Source organism: Solea senegalensis, unplaced genomic scaffold (genome assembly GCF_019176455.1).
Source record: "Solea senegalensis isolate Sse05_10M unplaced genomic scaffold, IFAPA_SoseM_1 scf7180000013451, whole genome shotgun sequence".
Lineage (NCBI taxonomy): Eukaryota > Metazoa > Chordata > Actinopteri > Pleuronectiformes > Soleidae > Solea > Solea senegalensis.
The window spans coordinates 49,488-65,575 of NW_025320826.1; the positions used below are offsets into that span (position 1 = coordinate 49,488).

At 38.9% G+C, this 16,088-nt stretch overlaps 2 protein-coding genes across 2 annotated transcripts; both read right to left on the bottom strand.

Moving 5' to 3' along the window:
* Window positions 1-210: 210 nt before the first annotated feature.
* On the bottom strand, window positions 211-9,194 carry smc2 (structural maintenance of chromosomes 2). The gene is made up of 25 exons (XM_044015439.1): window positions 8,867-9,194; window positions 8,111-8,260; window positions 7,906-8,028; window positions 7,780-7,818; window positions 7,581-7,691; window positions 7,429-7,473; window positions 7,109-7,342; window positions 6,597-6,746; window positions 6,265-6,498; window positions 5,005-5,164; window positions 4,784-4,901; window positions 4,524-4,662; window positions 4,313-4,432; window positions 4,014-4,218; window positions 3,734-3,869; window positions 3,392-3,516; window positions 3,106-3,299; window positions 2,866-3,009; window positions 2,664-2,738; window positions 2,336-2,455; window positions 2,038-2,238; window positions 1,813-1,929; window positions 1,037-1,197; window positions 748-895; window positions 211-651 (listed from the first exon to the last, which is right to left on the bottom strand). Exons 1-25 carry the CDS (start codon window positions 9,032-9,034, stop codon window positions 466-468), a joined length of 3,603 nt encoding a protein of 1,200 aa, XP_043871374.1. The 5' UTR covers window positions 9,035-9,194; the 3' UTR covers window positions 211-465.
* A 709-nt stretch (window positions 9,195-9,903) lies between these two features.
* On the bottom strand, window positions 9,904-12,251 carry exoc1l (exocyst complex component 1 like). Its single transcript, XM_044015454.1, has 3 exons — window positions 12,131-12,251; window positions 11,717-11,892; window positions 9,904-11,048 (listed from the first exon to the last, which is right to left on the bottom strand). The coding sequence occupies exons 1-3, from the start codon at window positions 12,249-12,251 to the stop codon at window positions 10,779-10,781; spliced, it is 567 nt and encodes a 188-aa protein (XP_043871389.1). The 3' UTR covers window positions 9,904-10,778.
* Between the last annotated feature and the right edge of the window lie 3,837 nt (window positions 12,252-16,088).

Sequence of the window (16,088 nt, forward strand, 5' to 3'; positions counted from 1 at the left end):
TATCATTACTGTAAGCCCTGCAACAGTTTTGCTGCCATTAAAACATGAATTTAATGTTCAGAGCAATATATATATATATCACAGAATTTCTGCTATGCTTAACTCAGTTCAAATATTGTACCAGCATTTTACTTTAAATTTTTACACTTTCATTATGCCACTAGAGCTCAGCATCTTATGGATAGAAATAAATCAATCCACCAGGCATTATCAAACCTTAGACCTGCTTTATTAACTAAAATATACGAACAAGTGAGCTGGATGAAAACTGATCATCTGTGGCAGAATACATTTGAATTAAGACCAGAAAAAAGACAAGACAGTCATAGACAATAGATTAACAGACAAAAACATTTAAAATAGAAGAAATAGATGTATGCACAATAGTTAACATACCACATTTCATATGCTGCAATATAAGACTACATTTTAACATGGAACATTAATTTGCTGCCATTTGCTCATTCAACTGATGAGCTGTTTGTTCCTCTTGTCCTTTTGACGAGCCTTGTCTTGACCTTTCTGTGGAACGTTGGTGTCGCTCTGGCTGAGTGCAGACCGCGTTACCGCGGACATGCCGTCGACAAACTTCGTCTTAAACAGGACGTTGGCATTGGTGAACATGCCATCCTTCAGGGACACCACTACAAACTGTAGGGAGAAAATTCAAACAACCAAATAACTGAATCAGAAGCAGAGGGACTGGGTGACCTAGATCTTGTGTTTCATTTGTGTGTTTTAACTTACCTGGGAGTGTCTGAAGTGTGTGCGCAACATCTGTCCAATGTTCTGTGTGTGGGAGAGATCCAGAGCAGCGTCCACCTCGTCCAGGATGTAGATGGGGGCAGGTTTGAACAACAGCATGGCCAGGATGAGAGACAAGGCTACCAGAGATCTGGAAACACAAGCTGGGTGGTTAATAAAAGCAATAAACCTAAACATGAAAACCTGAAAAAAGAAAAAACTTCTCCCCATCGTCATATAAACAGATAAATGAGACACTAAATAACAATACTGTATAAGTGGTGCTGCTGACCTTTGCCCTCCACTGAGCTCAGTGAGGTTCTCCTTCCAGGTGTTGCCCAAAGCGACCTTGAACTCAAGGCCCTCTAGGACACCACAGCCCTGTGGGGGGGCCAGCTTGGCAGTGGCTCCTGGCAGCAGAGTGGAGAAAATGGAGCCAAAGTCCTTATTTACCTGTAGAGAGCGGAAAACGAACACGAGTGACGAATGTTCTACCATTAAGTCTATTCAGGTGACAGTGGTAATAAACTTCTTTAAAATGACGTTGGTCGTAATGAGTGTTCAGTGTCATGCACACATATACCTGTATTTATATCATTATCATTTTTGATATCGTCATTAAATCATGTTTTCCAGACACAAATAAATAAAAACTCTAATATATATATATATATATATATATATATATATATATATATATATATATATATATATATATATATATATGTGTGTAAGTAATCACTTATTGTATGCACAAGCCAATATGTTGACATGGACATTTTATACATATAATGTACATATAATGTAAACCGTGCCCTTTTTCAGAGCCTCCTTTACTTTACACAGCTTACTTCCAACCCTGGTCCTCAGAGACACCTGATTGGGACTGATATCTGTATGTCACTGATCACTGTGGACTTACACTGTCTGTCTCACTGTTGTTAGATATTGTATTTTTTTTTGATGCATCTAAAACAAAGCGAATTTGAATTGAATTGTATATACTATAATCTAGATGGAAAAGAGAGAAATGCAAATAGAAGAACGCTAAAACTGTGACACACTGACCTTCTGCCATGCCACGTTGAGAGCCTCATTCTTCTTCTGGTCCAGCTCCTCAATGGTCTGCAAGATTTTTGCTTTGTCGTTCTCCACAATCCTCTTCTTCTTCATCAGGTCATTGTACTGCAGGACAAGACAAATGAGGCAGACAGACAGGAAAGTTGTGTTGTTAGACAGAGCATTTAGTTGGACGACAGCATCTCACGTCCTCCCTCGTCTCTTGGTGCTCACCCTCTCCTCTGCTTCATTCAGCATGTTCATCGCCCTCTTGTTGATGTTCCTCTCCAGCTTGGCGGTGGTCTCCTCCAGCTTCTTCAGTCGCTGACCTGCCTCGCGAGGGTTGTTAATCTTGAAGTCATAGGAGCCGTTTGCTTGACCAAATAAGTGGCGCTCTGACCGGATCCAGTCGTTTTCCTCCAACATCCGAGACACCTGGAGGAGGAAAGAAAGGCAAAGGGGAGCTGAACGTTTAGAGTTCTGCATATTAATATATTAAATAGGATAAAATTGAATTATTATTTGCGAGTACCTTGTCAGCGGCGTCCTGGCTGTCTTTACGGTGCTTATTAATGTTGTGCTCCAGCTCCTTTATCTTCAGCTGGAATTCATTGTTCTGCTCCCTTATCTTATTAACCTCAGTGCTCTTCCCCTGGATTGATCAAAACGATATGAAAAATCAATCAACAATCAAACAGTCAACCTCGTAAAATTGAGAGCAGTGAAATTATTCAGCAGTGCAGTGTAACACAATGGTGTTCAGTGTTTGAAGAAACTTCAAGCTGATTAAATGTGTCTGTTCTCAAGAAAGAGGAATTAAAAGTGAAGAAGTGAAGGATTAAATAGAAAGCCGTCTTCACCTTGAGCTCCTTGTCCTGAGTCATGATGACCTCCTTCTGTTTGGCCAGATCCTCTTGGGCCTTACGCACAGCCTCCTACATCCCAGGTGAAAATGAAGAAGTCATTTAAATGACACATCCATTCATTAAATGTTTACATTTAAAAAGGTCCTAACAAATGCAACATTTCCAATGTATACTCGTTTCAAAATGTCACAATGACCTTGTTCTGGGACACAGTGCAAGCCATGCTGTCGATCTGCTCCTGAATGGCTTTCATAGCTTCATCTACAGCCTGAATCTGCTGCTCATAACCAGCCTGCTCTCTCCGCAGCTCCTCCAGCTCCAGGGCCACAGCATCAGACTCCTACATGGAAGAATTAAAAAAAAAAAACTATAGGAGGAGCTCAATACAATGACACAATTTAAGTTCTGCATGTAGAGTGTATCTTGGTCAGTGTACCTGCTGCATCAGCTTCAGCTTCTTGTTAAAGGTGTCAGCTTTGCCCTTGGCTGCATTGAGTTTCTGCTGGGCAGCTTTCAGCTCTTTCTCCCTCTCTGCCTCTGCGTTTTTCATCTTGTTCTCCAACACTTTGTACTTTTCTTCAGCCCGCTTCTGCACATCCTTTGTGACCCGCAAGGTCTCCTCACTCTCCTCTAGATCGGGCAAACGCAACACAGTGAAGTTCAATTAAAAGCCATTAATCTGAAGTCAGATAAAGCGTATGTGAGAGTAACGGCATTCTGACCGATGGCTTTGCGCAGCCTGTCCAGCTCCTCTTGCTGCTGGTGGAAGGAGCTCTGCTGGAGCTTGGCCTGCAGAATCTGTTCTTCCTCCACCTTGAGCTCATGCTGTTGCTTCAGCTGACGATACCTGGCAGTTGCATAAACAATGTGCAACAGCATTTTAGTTTGCGGCGACACTTCTGCATACCGTGGTTGGGCTTTCTACACTTGCCAACATATAAACCAAAACCTCCCATATCTGGCATAATATTAAAAACTATCTCAGTCTGGACAACAGATTAGTTTAGCTCTAATCTAAATTAAAAAGGTAAACGTGTGTATTCTGTGTGTGTTTGTCTTATTACTTCTCAGCAATTCCCTTCAGGCTGGCCAGTTGTCTCTCAGTATCTTGAAGCTGGGCCTCCTTCTCATTCAGACTGTCCTTCACCTCCTTCACCTCCTGCAGACTGGTCAGAACTGATGCTGCCTGGGAGCGAGCACCTGAAGTAGGGAAAAAATGAAAAGAAAAGAAAAGGAGGATGAGTTAATTTTTTCCACACGAAACCAAGATTTTTGTGTTTGCTCTTCTTTGCATATTGATGACGTAACAAATCATTCGTTATAAACATCCTCCTTATTTCTCACCTCCACTCAGAGTTCCCTGTGGGTCAAAGATGTCCCCTCCAAGAGTGACAGTCTTTGTCATAACCTGTTTGTCAAAAGCCACTTTCTTGGCATTGTCCAGGGTGTCACATACCAGCGTAGAGCCAAATACATACTCCATGGCCTTTCGCAGGTCAGACTCATAACCCACCAGGGACAGAGCAGTGTGGACATTATCTTCTCCAACCTGACAGGAGGGAGATGGACAGACAGCATAAAACATGATTTCATATCTTATCGTGTAATAGATTTCCAAAAAGAGCAGTGTTGAGATTTCTCACCAGGCTCTTGGCAGTATTGACCACTCTGTCATTGAGAGTTCTGGCAGAGATCTTGTTCAGGGGAATGATGGTGTACCTCCGCTGCAGCTCACCTTTCTCCAGCAGCTTTTTACCAGTCACCTGGCAAAGACACCAATAACACCATGTAAAAAATGTTATCAATAACTAAATATGACATCAAATAAAATGGAGTCTGTGCCAGCACACCTACCTCAGTGTCTACTACAATGTTGTAGAGTCGTCCTCCTGCCACCACCTCAAGCGCTGTTGCATAAGAGACGTCACGCACAGAGATCAAATTAGCTAACAGCCCTTTCACTTTGCTATGGTTCCATCCACTCTCTGGATCCCTGAAAACAAAACAAAAAATGTTAAATACTTTGAAAACCTTCATTAGAAATTATTTATTAAATAACAAAAAAAGAAAAAAATAGCTCTAATAAATGAGGTTGTTATTATTTAAATCCTTACCTGTATTCAAAGCGTAAATTGGGAAAGCGGGACACGAGACGCTCATAGGTCTCTTTAAGTTTGCTGGCCTCTCTGTACAGCTGTCGTCTTTTGTCCAGCAGACTTTCCTCCTTCCCATCTACATAAAGGCAGACACGCCCCCACTGTTACTACAAGATATTTTCACAATCAAAACTGCCATGATTGCGTGGTACAAAAACACACACATGCTCATATAGTACCTTCATAATTGAGTTTGGCTAGCTCAGCCTCTAGTTTCTCCCTGTTGTTTCTGACAGCCTGTAAGGCGTCCTGGTCCTTCTTGTAGCCACTGTCCATCTTTTTCACCTCTGCCTGTTTGGTTTTCAGCTCTGTCTGGGCATGTTTCAGTGTCATTTGGGCCTGGACAGAGACAGCACAAAAAAGGAAAACACATTAATTACAAAGGTAAATCACAGCAGCCATATTGCACGATGTACAGAAAACAACTATCTGATTTTTTAAAAGGATAATCATAACAATAACTTAACATTAATATGGTTTTATAGAGCCATACAACCACTGACGGATTAAAACAATTTTAAACAACAGGAGGAGCAGCTTTAATTTAAAAACATTCCAGTGGGGATTCATGATAATATTGGCACAATACTGGCTTTAAAATGTATTATTGGATATTGTCAAACACACCAATAAACATATGACTGATAAAAAACAGTAAGCTGAATAGGCTGCCACCTCCTTGACTTCTATGCCAGCACCCTCTCCAACTATTTTTATTTATTTTGTACAGTGAAGACAATTTACACCTATTGCAACATGAGTAAAACATTCACTACCTAAAAGACTAAATTACCTCTACAGTTGGGCACAGTGAAGAATACACACACACACATATTGGTATCAGTTATCGCCATAGCACTCTCGTTATATTGGCATATCCGACTTTGGCAAAAAGTGCAGGCAACTATCATGTTCTTGACAAGAAAAAGCTATTCTGTCAGGTGTCCCCTCTTGTTACAGCAGAGCTGAAAAAATGTGTGTTCTGCAGTTTGACCAGCAGGTGGTGGAGAGAGACTGAGGTATTCTACATACAAATCTTTAGCAAAGACAACAGCAACAGCCACAAAAGACTTCTGCAAAAATCTGCAACACAATAAGAGCCCAAGCTTCAAAGACACACTGTCTGCTCTGTCCATTCATGTAAACAGCCTGTGTTGTATTTCCTGTAGTCTGTTTTTGAGGTGTGACTCCACATATTTGCAACCTCCACTACTTTTATTCTACTCCATGAATGGTAATTGTATTTAAAATAGCAAAAAACTAACAAAAAAAAACATGTTTTCCCACATGTGGGAATCTAAAAAACAACATACCCAGAGTATGTGTTCAAGCTATTGCAATATAATGTTTGTAATAAAAATTTGCTAATGAATATAAAGTAGCTATCTCAAACATCAAGCATCATGCCCTGAAAGGGAATGTTCAACTTTTTTCCTCACCTGCTTGGCCTCAGTATCTGCTTTGCTCATGTCATTTTTACAGGCCATCATCTGCCCAGCCAGAGTGGCCTCTTCCCCGTCCTCATTGGTGGAGAGACCTGCAGACACAGCCTTGAAATGCTGCTCAGCTGCCTCAAGAGCAGCACTATCCTTCTGCCCCTCCTCCTGTAGAGTCTGAAGCTGCTCCATCAGTTTAGAAACCTCCTTCTCTTTCACTGTCAGCATTTTCTTGTCCTGAGAATGGAGGCAACGTGGGTGTACTTTAAAGTTATTTCAAGCTTACTGAATAAATTAGCATACTCCGTTCAGTTTTTTTATTTTTGACAGGTTACCTCCTCCATACTCTTCACAAGCTCCTTCCGCTTCTTGGCTTCATCTTTAAGATTCTGTTTTTTAAGGTCAAATGCACTCTGGGCTTTAGCATCTACTCGTTGCACGTCTGCCAATGTTTCCTCCAGGGATTTTAATACTCCATTCACCTCCTACAGAGGAAAAGATAAGCATCAGAAAGAGAGCACTACAATTTAGGAAAATGTAAGCTCACAGAAGACTGGCCCAAGAGGATTTTTAGGCAAATCTTCTTCATATTCTCATGGAACTTTGTTGTATGTTTTTTTATATGTACAAATGAATAAATAAATATGAATACAAATCATTTAATCATTTAAATTTGGACATTTCTTTCAAGAGTCATTGAGGGGCAGATTCAAATTTTCATCATATAAACTACAAATAAATCATCAAATTATAACCGTCATGTCATAATTCATGTTTTCTTCCAGAAAATGTGAAGACAAAAGTATAAAGCATCCTAATCTCATCTCTTCCTTCTATCTCAGTGTACCTGGTCCTTTTTCTTCTGTAGCTGTTCAATCTGGGTTGAGAGCTCCTGGATTTTGCACTCATTCTCAGTCATGCTGGCCTGCATCTTGGTGATTTTATCCTGCATCACCTTCAGATTTTCTGCCGACTTGGACTTAGTCTCCTCTGCGCACACAAAGAGCCAGGCCACATACAGCCGTGACAAGTGCTGGATCTCACGCATCAGCTTCTGGTACTCCAGGTATGATGATCGTTCCTGCAAAGGGTGAAATTTTTTTTAATTTAAAAAAGGGGAGATCACAAAATAATTTCAGATGCAATGAAAAATTATTGTCAACCTACCTCTTGCAGTTTCTGCATGGTTGGAGTAATTTCCTCATCCAAAATCTAAGAGTGAGCAGAGATCAATTTAAACATTTTTTTAAAATTAACTGCATTAATGGCAACTACTTCAGAACAAAAACACAGTAAATTAGTTTGGATGTCTGACGCACAGTCTGAATCTCCTTTAACTTGGCCTCTTTCTTTTCAATTGTTTTCTGAGCGCTGATCTTTTTACATTCATACATCCTCGTGCCAGCGGCCTCCTCAATCATGGCAAGGATCTAAGAGAACAGAGAGATTATTGGAAGACCTGAAAAGAGGTAGTTTGAAACTGATGCCAAGATGGTGCATACACTGTGTGTGTTTTACCTCTGGTGGTTTCATGTTCAGAACTTTGGTGATCCTCCCCTAAAATATCAGACACATTACATGTTGAGTGCTAAAACCAGAAGTATCATATCATAGACAGCTAAAACCAATAGTATTAGTACTAACCTGCATAATGAGAAAATGTGGATTGTTGACATTGAGGCCAACAGAGCAAAACAAGTCCTGCACCCTGGTGTTGTTGGCATTGACTCCATTAATGAGGTATTTGTTCCTGCCGCCAATCACCACCTTCAAGAATTAAATGTTCATGTTTAAATTTGTTACATCAATTACAGAGCTTTTAGAAATGATGGTGTCCGTCTTCACCAACCTGTCTGGTGACAGTAATTTCATCATGGGTTTCAAACCCCAGAGGGCTTTGGCTTTTGTTGGAGTTGTCGAAAGTAATTGACACTGTGGCCTTGGTGATGCCACCCTGTCCATTCTTGTACACCAGGTCCTGCAGGTTGGAGGCTCTTACCTTTCAAATAAAAGTGAGGGAAACACATTAATCTACTTTGTTGTGTTAAGTCTTCAACATTAATCGGATGACTGTGATTTTTTGTAATTATGGTTGTACAAGGTACCGCCTGTTACTGCATGTTTGGACACTTGTCCTTAATTAAAACATTGTTCACAGCAGGGACAGAGAAAAAAATATTTAAGCCCCAAAAGAAAAGGAACAACTAATAAGATCCATGTCTCCTTTAGTCTACATTATCTTGAGAATATGTTTGCTGATTTTTCTTGCCATTGCCTGGGACAAGGGAGCTGCTGGTCTACTGCTGCCTGGATTGATAAGTTTGCATCTGATTTCAAGTGAGTGGTTTACAAACTTTGGGGGCACAGCAGCTTAGTCAGCAATCAGTCACCTCATACAGCCACACTTATAAACCCTCAACTATCCCTTACGTGTCATAGAAATGTTTTAGTATGACCTTTCTAACTTGTTTTTCATTGACAAGAATCCATGTGCTGCCAATGTAACAGACTTAAGGTCGGAGAGAAGGAAACGAAAAGAAGACAGACAAAAAAGAAGAGGAGGGATTAAATTAAAACAGACACTTAATAAAAACACCAAACTTACATGACTGAGATTTGAAATGCCCAAGAGAAAACATATCGAGTCCAAAATGTTGGATTTGCCGCTGCCGTTCAGTCCAGTGATGGCGTTGAACAGCGGGTCGAAGCCGTTGATCTCCGTCCTCTGTGCGTAGGATTTGAACCCTTCTAAAATAACAGACTTTATGTGCATCTTGAAGTCAACTGCTCTCTTGAGAAGGTTTGTGGTGTGAAAATATTAAAATGGCCCGGTTAAAAAGTGCAGCGACAAGTAAACAGCCCAGTGTTTACAACCGACAGCACGGAAACTAAACTCGTCTCTCACTTGAATTTTGGCGGCAGGCATGAAGACAGTGACGACCCTCCTGCGCCGGAGACAAGACAAACCTTTTGAACGTATCTTAACAAGATGCGTGCACATAAAAACAAAATAATCAATAATTAACAGTATAATATATAATTATTATTTTGATGTCAACCGCATACCGCACCATAAATTGTTCACTATACTTATTTGTGTGCATTTATTTTGGTCAGGCATAAAGTAAGGCTACTAAAAGTTGCTGGCTTGTTTTGAAGTAATGAGTCTCTCTGGCTCCACCTGCAGACAGAAAGCGGATTGAATGTAAAAAAAAAAAAAAAATAACAAACAAAAAAAACAATAACCTGTATGGCGCTTGAGTTCATGCGTTTGGTATTTTGAGGTGCGTTTACTTTTAAAACAGGGATTTTGCTAAAAAAAAAAAAAAAAAAGAAAATAGTAGAAATAGAAAATGTGAGGGTAAAGTTACTTAGCATCTATCTATTCTAGTTTAGAATATATGCTCTGACTTTTTGTTTTTGCAAAAACAAGCTGTTTAACTGACAGCAATACTGATAGATGGATGATTAATCCATTACACAAATAATCACATTCATTCATAAACAAGCTAGGAATTGGTTCCATGATAAACAAATGCAGAGTAAGATGATGTTTACACATTAATACTTCAGTTAAACTTTTAATAACATTTTGCTGGTTACACATATTTTCCATTAACAGCACTGTCAATGCTGGGCCTTCATTTTTACAGTTATATCAGTGCTTTAATTTAAGTAAAAGGTGTGAATACTTATTTCACCACATGTAAACAAGGCCATGTCACAGAAAAACATCATCACCAAGTAATGGATAAGACTCACGCAGCTTCCTTTATAGGTTTTTTTTTTCTTTAATCATAATATCATGTACTGTATACCCATTTTTCTATATTGCATTTATTCCACTTAGATTGTTAATTGTATTAATTAAACTTACTTGCTACAAATAACAAAACGTTTCTTGTATTTTGCCTTAAACGTACTGAATTTAGCTCGCAAGATATGCAAACCTTTTACTTCAGGTGGCCAAACCCCAGATTTCCAAGAAAAAAAAATGCTACATGACTCTAATTTAATTTATGAGGTATCACTGGAGATTAACTGTAATCGAGGACAAAGGCCACAACTAAAATATTCTTCCTAACTCATTGCACACTAAACAATTTCTGAAGCATGGTAAAATAGCTAAAGATGGAGAAAAGTAGAGGAAACTAATTCTACTTTAAATTCATATTTTACATTAGCACACAGAATATAATACCTTTGCAGAAAAGTAAAAGTATATTATACAGTTTGACAAATACAAAACTGTTTGAAACCTGCACAAAGCCACAAAGATAAATTCAGCAGAATATTAATACAGATCATTGTAATCAACTAATATACAAACGCCCTATTTGTGTAGGAGAAGCATCAGTAAGCCAACATTCACCATAACCACATATTTATCAAATTATATTAACTATCAACTTATATACAGTAAATCTCCCTCAGTTTTCTAACTGTCACACATACACCAACATAGATACACACATACATACACACTCACACAGGTACACAGTTATTGTTTAATTCTATTATGCATCCAGGGGCACAGGACACATGGAGAGACACACCAAATTGAATGCGTAGAAGCATATCTGTGTCAGAACAACACAGTCCCCTCTGTTGGAGTAGAAGGAGGTGGGCTTGATGTAGGTCCAATCAAAGTTCCGCAGGTTCAGTGACCTCTGACATTGCTGGTCACAGACAGCCACCAGGGCACGCACGAAAGCATATTTGGCTGAGCAGCTGATGGCTGTCACTGCCCGCACCTTGTCAAAGTGCAGCAGGAAACAGGGGTCATCCTGGGACCAGAGGACACAACAGAGACCAGGATGAGATTGCAAAAAAGTGATATTATATTATATTTAAAGTTAGAGCTCAGTCAAAACACCATGGCTTCCTAATCAACTAAATAACTAATGGAACATTCAGTTTATTTATTTTTCAAATCTAAAAATAAGAAATAATTTTAATAAGATACTAAATGTCTTATAATTTTTTCTCATAAAAAAAATAGAACTTGTGTTGCTGACCTCTTGGCCAGGTTGCCCTTGTAAAAAGTATCTTGATCTCAGTGGTATTTTGTCTGGTTGAATAAAATAAAATAAAATAAAATTATAATCAAAAATAAAGGTGATAAAAAGTTGTTAAAGGATATAAATATTTTCACGTGTGGTCAAACACCAATTTGTGCATATCAAACAGAAAGATGAGGTAGTAGAGTAAAATACAATAACACAGATTGGATATTTGTGTTGTACATGCAATAATTGTTGTTTATTGTTAAAAACGTAAAATGTAATAATATAATTAAGTAAGTTACAACGTTCACTTATAACTTAAACATGTAATTGTTTTGTCCTTTCACAGAGAAAAAAACTGTTTTGAAACAAATCATAAAGAAAGTGGAACACATGTCTTAATCAAACACATCAAAAACAAAGAGAAAATTTGAATTAAATAGGGTTACCACATCAGGGTCCCGCCCGTCAACAAGAGACAGGTCTTGCAGAGACCAGACCTCAGTCGTCCTGTAGCAGTCCTGAATGCTGGAGCGTTTAGTGTGGGACCTCTTGGATCCAGACTTGTTGGGCTGTGATATCTGACATCGCACTATACTCAACTGCACCAGTTTGTTTTTTGCAACTGCAGAAATATTAAAATAAATTAAATTAAATTAAATGAAATGAAATGAAAGGAAAGGAAATAAGGAAACGATGAAGTGCAGCACAAGGGAATGAATTTGCTCTATAAAAAAAAAAAAACCTATAGTAGAGCATCATTTACAATGTTTAAGACAAGTACATAAAGCTTCATAGCAAAAACGTTTGAACACATTTAATCCTTAAAATGTTTCAAAATCTCAGCAAGAAAAGCTGCTTACCTGAGACACAAAGAAAATGTCGTCCATGCCCCGGCTCTTCAATCTCAATAAACTCCACCAATCTCTGCTTTGTGGGTCGAAATAAAACTCTCTGCATCTCCTCCCTCAGAAGAGACGACATCACGGGAGAAGAAGAAAATCAAAGCTGGATGGCGTTGGAAAAAAAAGCCTCACAAAAACAGAAAGCGTCAGCGAGCAGAAGAGAGGGAATCTAAGAGTGAAAAAGGAAGAGATCGTGACACTGGATAACAGAGAGACCTGTGGTCAGGAGGGAGGGGGCAACGTTTGTCTTGGTCAGACTGTGTGAAAATATATGATTGTGAGTGGAATGGGCTCTTAATCCTACACACACACACACACACACACACAATGCAGCAGTCTGATGATCCATGTTTATCTTTCATTAAAGTGCTATCTTCATATTCACTGGCCAATGGGGTATTTAGTAGAAAGGGGGCAATTAAAGGCCAATCTTTTCATAATTTTACCCTTTTATTGCTTCAATTAAGACCCATTATGATGATCCTGGTATTGACGCAGGTTTCCTGCAAATATGGATTTCACTTTTGGATCTGTGTTTACTTTGGTGAAGTGTGTCTGACACAAAGCCCAGATAAACACTTTACCGTGGTAACATGTGGTTATTATGTTCCCTCACAAGACAGTCAGTCTCTTTCTCTCTTTCCTTCCTTCTTTCCGTGGCCGTCCTGTCTCTCCTCCACTCACTCACATATAGATGTTGATATATAATGTGGCACGCTGCCCAATGTTTGTCTGTGATTAAACGGTTCTTTTGTGGGAAAAGGATGTCCCACAGCACTCTGCATGGTTTCCATTACCCTGTAGTAATTCAATCTCAGAGAACAGTTACAAGTGAGGTGAGGCACTTACATGGAGGGATATTCACCAGCACATAAAGGGTGCTTATGATTGTTGCTCCACAAGGAAAATTTGCTGGATGTACTGATGAGCAGACAGAACATAACGTCACATTTTTTGGATCAAGTTCTTCTTCAGTTCACCTGAGGTGAATCCATGTGATCTGGACTTTTCAGAACAACAACAAAAAACCCATGTTAATTTGACTTGTTTGCAGAAAAGTGTGTGTGTGTGTGTGTGGGTGTATACTGTATGTGTGGCTCCATTGGATTTGTCACATTTGTGTAAAAACACAAGATGGGTCGTTCGTTGCACAGCTAAGTGCTTTATTGTTGTTGCTGTTGATAGTTTTTGTGGGTGTTCTCTTGAAAGGCTTTTTACCTCTGAGATGGAAAGATGAGCGGATGGGCAGGAAGTAGGGAGGAAATATACAAGTGTTGAATCTCATGAATAACACATGAGGTTTATTGTACTTACTTATCATAAACCTCAAACCCACTATGCCTGTCGTATGCATGGAAAGGATTATTATATGACAGAAAACGGGAGAAATCCCATATTTTTTACACAAGAGAGTGGTCTTTAATAATCTGTAATGGGATCCATGAGCATAAAGGCTGCAAAACGTTCTCACTGTCACTCAGTGGAAATACTCAGTCAGTTTATATATGTATAGCATATCTATATTCTCGTAAATGTATAGTTGATTATTTATGTCCTCACTGACTTTGCTAGAATGACTTGGTTTATAAAGAAAGGGATAAGTGACTGAGGAGGACATAAATGCCTTGTTTAGCCCTTAGTGCTCACGTGGCACAGATCTGTGCCACAGGTGCACCCATGGTAAATTGTCAAATAATAATACACAACTCCTTATGTGGGCACCCTGAGGGTGTGTGGTTATTTTTTCATCAGATTGCCTGGGTTGTGCCGAAAAAAAGGATATAAGACACTCTATATTGCACATTCTTATAGCCTCTGTATATACTGTATGTTTAAACATAGTAATGGAAAAAAAGTAGCCAAAATGCTCTGTGTTCTAAGGGTTAAACTGCTGCACGAATCAGATTTTTAAGGATATCCAGATTGTATTGAGCTTTATTTTTTTAGTCAGTCTGGACGGAATCCAATTTTTCCAAAGTGGATTCAAACCACAATACAGAGGGGGTATGAAATGTGATTCTGCAGTAAAGTCAAAAGAGCTGACAACAAAGTTGAGAATTTCTGTCATTTCTGTTTCCTCTCTTTGTAAATGTAATTTCTGCTGAACTTCTTTCTGTACATGTGACTGCACGTCTGTCCGTCCGGGGAGAGGGATCCCTCCTCTGTGGAGTTTTGTGTTTGTAATGTTGGGCTATATAACTAAAATACAATTGAAATTGAATTGAAGTAAGGAAAGGAATACGATACTGAAGAAAAGATTAAAAAAGGCAGAGTACAGCACATAGGAAGAACAGAAAGGCAATTAATGGTATACAAGAATGATTAAAAAATGAAGACATCAGGAAAACAAGGCCCAAAGAAAAAAACAACTGTAGACAGGAATTAAGGAAAATTAAGATTCCACAGAAAGGTTCAACAGGAGTGGGGGAGATGAGACAGGAGAGAAAATAGTAAGAAGGGTAATGGTGATGTGAGACTCCTTACAAGCTGATGATGACTAATCCAAACAAACCACAAGAGAAAATAATGATGGAGCAGAGACACAAAGCAAGGGGACAAACTGCGGAGGGTGAGAAATTGTGTGCCGACACATACAACAGGTATAATGAGTCCAGGCAGGAGGAAAATGAATGAGGTAATTATCATATGATAAATAAATTAAAAGAGAACTAATTCACACATTATTTCAAGAAAAAACAAAGGCTGGGATCAAGTATGTTTTCATCAATAATGTAAAATATACAGTACATATGGATTTTACATTTATTTATGCAAGTTCTATGGTGGTGCTTTTGTGTACTTGCATCAGTATGCAGTATTTATTACTCAATGTGGAATTGTTTGTTGCCTTTTCCCATAATATTGCGTCACCTATTGTTTTTTTCCCCTCTTAATTTCTTCCTGAAATGACTTTATTTTATTGTGTCTTAAAAACATGCACTCTCTTTCTCCCTCCTCCATCAGAGATCGCAGCTGAGTCAGAGTCAAGTGAGATCAGGACTGCAGCTCATGCTGGAGGTCAGACATATTATATACTGTATATATTTACTAAAACATTATATTATAATAATGTTATTATAGGGAGAGAGAGCACACATGTGATACACCCACTGCTATGTTAAAGCTGCCATGTTTAAGCTGTTATTAACAATCAATAAAAGTACATGTTTACTAAAGTTCTCAGGAGGAGGCCTCGTCCTCACAGTTAATATTTCAGGTTTTTAATGGCGGTATAACAAGAAGAAGGAGAGTGGATTACTGTGGAAAGATGCCAAAGCCATGAGTCAAGTGATGTGGCCACAGACACCAAAGACAGGGAACATTTTCATTCCCACCTGTCTGGATATGACCTTGCAGGACCAAGGTCACAGCAGTGGTTCTATGACCAAGTCCCTCTGAATAAAAGGAAGACTCTGGAGAGGCATTGTTACTGGGAGCAGAAGCATTCTCTCACACCACAACACCTATGAGCCAAGGCCTGACCTGAACTCTCCCAGAAAACAGAAGCTAAATGTAATACATGTATAAGTGCACTGCAGTGCTAATTGGACTATTACATAAAATGTCCTCAGAGTTACAGTTCTTTTACTTGAGTAGAATTTAGTACTCTTTTTGCACTTTTCTTTGTCATACTAAAAAAATCGAAAATAGCCTAATGTAAAAATTATCAGCAGTTAATGTTTTTGACATCCTAACAATGTCTTTTAAAACACATGAATAAAAAAGAAAATCACATCTATTTACATTAGGCCTTATTTATATGGAAAAAAAGCTTTAAATGTCAATTTTTATTGCACCATAATATAAAGTTGGGGAACCTCGACACAGTGCAGTTGTAACGTCATGTCTTGTTGCAGAGCTTGTGATTGGATGTCGATTATAGGGGGAAACCCCTGTGCCACCAGGCAACAAGGCC

Coding starts and splice junctions, on each gene's coding strand:
- smc2 (XM_044015439.1), bottom strand. CDS start 9,034: ATGCACATAAAGTCTGTTATTTTAGAAGGGTTCAAATCCTACGCACAG. Junction 8,261..8,866: donor GCATTTCAAATCTCAGTCAT/GTAAGTTTGGTG, acceptor TTTATTTGAAAG/GTAAGAGCCTCCAACCTGCA. Junction 7,692..7,779: donor TGAACATGAAACCACCAGAG/GTAAAACACACA, acceptor CTGTTCTCTTAG/ATCCTTGCCATGATTGAGGA.
- exoc1l (XM_044015454.1), bottom strand. CDS start 12,251: ATGTCGTCTCTTCTGAGGGAGGAGATGCAGAGAGTTTTATTTCGACCC. Junction 11,893..12,130: donor ACATTTTCTTTGTGTCTCAG/GTAAGCAGCTTT, acceptor ATATTTCTGCAG/TTGCAAAAAACAAACTGGTG. Junction 11,049..11,716: donor ACGGGCGGGACCCTGATGTG/GTAACCCTATTT, acceptor CTCTGGTCCCAG/GATGACCCCTGTTTCCTGCT.